The 6,719-nt window shown below is 45.4% G+C and overlaps 1 protein-coding gene across 3 annotated transcripts in view; it reads left to right on the top strand.

The window, feature by feature from the left end:
- The first annotated feature begins 1,636 nt into the window (after positions 1 to 1,636).
- The window catches only part of SLC25A21 (solute carrier family 25 member 21), a 224,407-nt gene continuing 219,324 nt past the window's right edge, over positions 1,637 to 6,719 (top strand). For all 3 annotated transcript variants that reach the window (XM_057367793.1, XM_057367709.1, XM_057367633.1), the window contains exon 1: positions 1,637 to 2,180. In XM_057367793.1, the coding sequence (XP_057223776.1) occupies positions 1,652 to 2,180 (529 nt within the window). In that variant the 5' untranslated portion in view covers positions 1,637 to 1,651. The remainder of the gene's footprint in view (positions 2,181 to 6,719) is intronic.

Genomic DNA, 6,719 nt, shown 5'->3' with positions numbered 1-6,719 from the left:
CAGCGCACTACAACTCCCGTGGTGCTCCGCGCCGGCCTCGGGAGCGCGCAGCGGCGGGGCCGCGGGCCGGGGGCGGGGCGAGGCGGCGGGGCCGGGCCGGGCGGGGACAGGGGGTCCAGGGGCTCGTTTGGGGGGATCTCCTGCTCGTCCTGTTCCGGCACAGGCAGTTGTGGTTTCCTTCTCGGGTGTTAGCGCTGGGAGCTGCCCAGGGCGGACGGAATTTCCTACTAAGGGACGCRGTAACCACAAATGGAGAGACAGACCCTGCCAGGGATATCGAGGAAAAGAATGGAGTTGCGCTCATGTACTGCTTTGGGAAGAGGCCATATGGAAATAGGATTAAGCCTAGAAGTGCTTTAGGAAACCTGCACAGTGGGAAGGTTGCCCTTTGCGGGGGAGGAGGGAGGGGTATATGGAAAATAAGGGAGATGTGCCATATGTAAAAGAGACTTCCAGCTGAGGAATTGAATTAAGGTGCATAGATTTGGAGTTTGACTACTATGAAACAAACTTAATAGTTTCCTAACAAGAACAGTTTAACTCTTTTTAAGGAGCATGTGTTATGCTGCTGTGTAAACATCTAGGTAACTTACATGCACTCTGACCATTATTGTTCAGTTTYTTCATGTAAACCTTCCTTTTGTTGCAATGACACCTTCTGCAGAAAATAAATCTATCTAACCAGTTTCTGATGAATTCCAAATTCTCATTGCTGTGGAAATACTGTAGCAAGTCCACCTTAATACTAGATTTGCTATTTGTACCCACGGGAACATTGCACGGGCAGACCTACATCTCTGGAATTAAACTTTATGATGCTTCAGCAACTGCTTTTTGATGGTACGGAACACTGGAGAATTGATCATCCAGGAATATTTATTGAGCAGCAGTCTCAAGCTGCCAAACCAAGGGAACTAAGGCAAATGCTAATGAAGCATCGAAGTTGAGATTTTAATTACTTAAAGGTCAGAACATTCAAGGTTTATTAATTTAGCGGAGTTATTCTGTATTCCCACAGCAAGCCGCATTCAGTTCTTAAACAGATAACAAATCCATGTTATTGTTTATTTGCTGGTGCATTCAAATTATATAACTGAATGCTATATCTAAGTATTATTCCTTTTTGGAATTAGGGTCTTGGTCTATTAACACTTTACTAACACTTCTCTGTATATTTCCTATGTTCCCATCCCTTTCAGTAGCAATAAACCCATTGTTTAATCTTTGTTTTACTACATTTCCTCTCAAGATTGGAAGCTCTATTAAGCTAGCAACATTTGTTGCTAGACTGCCACAACACACTGGCAGGCACTCCGCAAACTAAGGTACCCTATGAACTGTCTTGCCCTTCAATGGTGCAGCCTCGGYGTACTCTGGCATCTTCTGGAAAAGAAAGCAATGTTGGGGGCTGTCGGCAATGGCGCTACGTCCCAACACTTCCAGCCCGTGCCCTGTCACCGTTTTGTTTACCAAGATGGGCCAACAGGTTCGTGTAACACATGTAATAATTACTGTCCAAGTGACCAAATACCCGTGTCCTTTGAACGTCGAAGAGATGGATCCAACCTTTAGACTAAAGGTTTTMAAACGATGGTGCGCTTCAAAAAGCCTGTGAGCTCTTTGAGCGGCACTATAAGTTGAGCAGCAGGGAATGTTCGCTGGGTCCCAGCAGCGGTGGGGAGCAGGATTGCAAGTGTGCGCTGCATGGCACCAGCCCCGGGCTGGAGTTTACGGCCCGAGCCTGAGCAGGCGACCGGCTGCCGTCCCCCGCCGACTCGCTCCCCGCCCCAGCCTGAGCGATCCCAGCCGGCCGTCCCGGCTCTGCCCTAAGAGAGAGAGAGAGAGGCTGCCGCTTTCCCGGCTGGGAGCGAGCGCCAGTAGCTGCGAGCCCGTGCCCTGCCCGGGGCCGCCCTCCGCCCGGGGCCGGCTGCCAAAGGCCGCGCAGCCCGGCGCCCCCGCCCCCGGCGTTCGCGGCCCCCCCTCGCCCGCAGATAACCGCGGCTCCGCGGCCCCTCCGGCTCTTCCCCACCCGCCCGGAGCGGACTCGGCCCCGGCTCGGCAGCCGCTCTCCAGGCGCCAGCTGCCTCTCGTCGCCGCCGCGGCGCGGGCAAGGATGGCTCGGCAGYCCCGGGGCTTTCTGCAGGAGGCCTCTCACCAAGTGGTCGCCGGAGGCTCGGCGGGTGAGTGGGCGCGTTCCTCCTGGGCGGGAAGGGTCTGCCCGTCCCCCGCCGGCGCTCCGCCAAGTGCAGGCGCAGGCGGCCGCGCCACCTCCCCTCGCCGCACCGCTCAGGCGGCGGGGAACGAACCGGCTCAGCCGCGGCTCCTCCCCCGCCGGGCGGCGCGGGCGGGCCCCGGAGGCGACTCCAGCCCGGGGGTCCCGGGGACAACTTGTGTGACGGTGCTCGGGCCGCCGGTGGGGCGAAGGGAGAAGATACCCTGTGGCGCAGATACCCCGCGGGGAGAAGGGGCTCTGCCTGGCTCCGCGGGGTATCTGCGCCACACACGCCCTGCAGCCCCTCGGGCGATAAGGGCGGCGGGCGGGCCCCCTTCAACGGCAGCGGCCGCCGCTGTCCCCGGGAGGCACCGAGGGCTTGAGCCGCGCCCGGGGCAGCCACAGCGGGATCCGCCTCCGCCGCCTGCGTGCGGGACACAGAACCTACTTGTCCTGCTCAACGCCTTCCCCGCGGCTCACTATCGCTGAGTTACASAGAAACCAATGCAGGGCTACAGTGGAAATGTGTTTCTGTGGGGCTTTTAAAAATACTTCTAGGAATGTCGACGTTACATTATTTGTGGAGTATTCATCACTATTTGTACGGCAAACTACCAATGTCAAAACCTTTCATGTGTGTTTAGCAATGAAACATTGCTCGTCAGTTTCGTCACGTTTCTTAACTAATTCGCAGTGAAACTGAAATATCACTCGGCCTACAGTGTAGGGGATTTTAACACAATATCCTGCTCTTTCAGTGTAGATATGTAAATCCTGTTAATRTTTCAGCTTTGTAGTGTGTTTTTAAGTGTTCTTTGCTGTCTCTTCTGAGGTCAAAATGCTGTTTGTCATATTACATTTTACATGATAGAGAAAAGCTACATGGTAGTGTTGCTGTGTCTGATATAATGCTTCAGTGTAATGTGTAAAAGGAATATTCTCCTGTGGTTCAGACCTATGACACTACTTGTGAGCTGGTCTTCCATTCTCTCTAATTCCCCTGGTACCCCTAAATCCAATTCTGTGCATTCCTGCCACCAACACACATTTAAACACTTCCTTTTCATTCTAGTGACTCTGTATGCTCTTTGTTTTCAGCCTTCTGCTTTGACAGAGATGTTGTAGCAGAACTGGAGAAGTCTGCTGTCCCAGTGTATTATACGACTGCTGCCCCAGCCCTTCCAGTGTATTGTATGACTGTATATGTAGCTTTTCTGCAGCCTTGGAAATTCTAAAGCTTTTTTAGATTCTGCCTGGTACCACGCCACCCTTCCTATAGGAGAGAATGGAAAGGTTTTATCGGTCCTAGAGTGTTGAAAGCCTTTCATACCTGAAGGGATACTGAGGTGTTTTGCCACCAGATGTTTTGTAAGATGACAGATTTATCTGCCCTCAGCAGTTGGCCTGTGCCTTAGTGATTCAGATTGATCTCATGCACTATCTTACCATCCTCTGGCAGAAGCCTGTTTTTGTTACAGGCTCTCTTTGTTTGTAGAACAGACTGTCTAACACACCAGAAARAAAATTGTCATTTAGATAAAAGTTTTACAGAAAGACTACAATTGAAAAAATGGTGTGTTTGAGGGTGGTGTAGAGAAAAGACAGCATGAAAAGTATTTGGTAATCTGGTTGGSATCAGTATTAGGGTGAGAGAATTTTTATGGAGAAAACTGATCTGCATGTAATGCTTTTTTTTTTAAAAAAAAAGACTCATGCAAGAGGCCTRTTATATCTAGTCCAGAGGCATAATTTTAAAGATGCATGCAACCTTTTGCTTAATCTCCTGTCAGGCAGGCAAGTTCCTTAGCTCCATCAGTAGCCTTACATTTGTGCATAAATTTGTATTTGTTGGTTTTCAAATAAACCAGAAATGACTGTTCTCTAAGTCTGAACAATAACAAAATTGTACCAGGGGATTATTGAATGTGTGGTTCAAATGGGAACTCTAAGGTGTTAGAGGGGAATGGCTCAAACTTGAAAACTTGCTTGACAGATGCTTAAAACTTAGTGGTGTTTTTTCCTGCTAACATACAGAGAAAGAAGGACATAAATACATCTCTTGTAGGTGCTTGTCATGTTTCCTGACTTCATGTGAATGCCACAGACATCCTAGAGTGACTTTGCTGTCTATACCGCAGCCTGGTATATAGAAGGAAACAAACAAAAAAACTTCCCAAGACCCCCCACCCAAAAGCATAAATTAATCTTAGTTAAGCTGCTTCTAAGAAAGGTGCAGCGAGTTGGACTCTGTCAAGGCAACGACAGGAAAGTACTGAGTTTGCTGGGAATGAATGGTGCTGCTCAGTTGGTATAATTGAAGGGTCAGAAATATTGTCTGCATAAGYAAAATGAGAGGTTATTTAGCATCTGCATGTCTGATGCAAAATGATCTGATAAGAAGTAATTCTGCTAGGTCAAGTGGAAAATTATTAGAGATAAGTCTAAGTCAGCAGAACAGGAAGAAAGGCATTTTTTTATGCTTTATGGAAGATGACAGGACTTGTTCATGGACTTAATAAAGACAGGGGAAGAGGAAAGAAAGAAATCAAGCATGACCCCTAGTCTACAGGACTGATAAAAAGGAAGATACTGGCATGCTGGAGGAAAGAGAAAGGCTTCAGTGTTTTATGAGAAAATATTTAAACATACTGTTGGCTGTCACAGGCATTGCTAAGTTAAACTTGAAGAGCTTTCTGCTGTAGTTGAGCTGTAAAAGTCAAGCATGAGAGATCTCATGCATACTTTGTGGCAAGGCGGACATCTGCTTTCATGTGCTTCGTAATCTGACTTCATGTGAAATGGAAAGCTCTGCTTCCTGAGGGTGAACTAAATTTTAATTGTGAACAAAGTCCTACTCGGTCTTGGCTTTGGTTACTTCTGCTGGCATTGCTTGCTCCCATCTTTCAGATTCCTCAATGAAGGTTAATAGCATAATTCAAAATACTTGAATTTGCTTGCCTGGGTGTATGACAATAGTGAGGAAAAGCACTTGGACTGAAATGTAATTGGGACACTTCGTTAGTAAGTTCAGGCCCTTCTAGTACAGGGAACTGCAGGCATACTCCTTTTCTCTAGTGGTTAATTAGTAAGCTCAGGCATGTGTGGAATTTATAGCAAAAAAATTAAACAGAAAATAAACTGTAAACTGAAAGGATCACTGTGAAAAAGAGCAACTTGGGAGCCTCTGATTTCCTTTTATTTAGAGCAATTCTTCAAAAAGTTATTCAAGAAGTTCACTCAATGCAGGGTTCAAGTCATAAGAATTGTTTCTCTAAAACTCAAAGGCAAAAAAAAAATTGTGTTTTGCCTCCTGTATGGAAAAGGCAGAAATTAAAGCAATAGTGCTGCATACAAAGTCAATGGATATTTCTTTCCTCATGGAGAGGAACTGAATAGTGTAAARTATGTTATGTGGTACCCAGATTAATTTGTCAAGACATCCTTGTTGAGTGTTGAGTCAGTTTGAATGATGAATTATGCAAATGTCCTAAACAATTGCACAAATACCCTTGACAGAATGAAGGCAGTGGCTAGATACAGTGACCCTGAAGGTTTTAGGATGCTTCTACTTTACATAGATGTGTTCTTGTTTTTTAGTAATGGAAGWCTGCAGAGGGAGACAATTAGCTAAAGCTACAGGTAACATAAATATAATTTATATTGAGTTGTATGATCAMCTCCCTTTCTTCCGTACATGTACAAATAAACATAAACATTTTAGATTTTGAAGTTAAAATTTTTTAGCATTTATTTAATATATAAAGTGATAAATACAAAGATGACATGTTTTTCAGATCTGTAATATGTAACTGATCTTAAAGTGCTTTTCTGCTGAAAATTGAGCATGTCTCTTTGCCTAATTCCATTTAATAAATGAACATGAACTGCAAAATTAATCACTGTAAAATGAATAGGGAAAAGTCAGAACAAAATGAGCTTTAAAATAAAAYAATGACTTCATAAGAATAATTGAGGCAGATCTTTTTCCCCCCTTTTCTTCATATTTTCATRAAACAGCAGGGTTTCTCCCCCTCAACTTCAATTTTTTTTTATTTTCCTGATTTTTTTTTAAGAGTTAGGTTTCCAGCTGCATTGAAACCTAATAAGATTTGGGAGTCTAATTATCTTAAGCTCCTTTCAAAGTCCAAACCTTTTCTCTTAAAAGGTGTTTTGTTTCAGGAGTARACCAAGTTGATTAACCTGGATAGCAGCAACTCCTTTAAACCAGATCGATAAGCAGTAAAGCCAGTTGTCAGACTGTCAAATGCAAATACAGTATTAAAACTAGTGTTTTGTCTTCTTGTAGCTAGAAGCATCAGGCAGACAAAAATCGTTACAGGGTATGCTAGCCAGCATACTCTGAGAAACATCTTGGGTTATTTGGACCCTATGAATGGGAGAGGGAGCGTGATAGATGTATGGAAAGCACTTGAAAAATCAGGAAAATTGTCTAATAATTCCCCTTCCCCTCCCTGCATTTAACTAATGTTGTGTTTTTTGTTTTTTG

This window comes from Malurus melanocephalus, unplaced genomic scaffold, assembly GCF_030028575.1.
Source record: "Malurus melanocephalus ecotype Western Australia unplaced genomic scaffold, MMel_1.1 scaffold_0, whole genome shotgun sequence".
In the NCBI taxonomy this organism is placed as follows: domain Eukaryota; kingdom Metazoa; phylum Chordata; class Aves; order Passeriformes; family Maluridae; genus Malurus; species Malurus melanocephalus.
The sequence above is the reverse complement of the archived record's forward strand: the minus strand, read 5'-3'. Positions and strand labels throughout refer to the sequence as shown.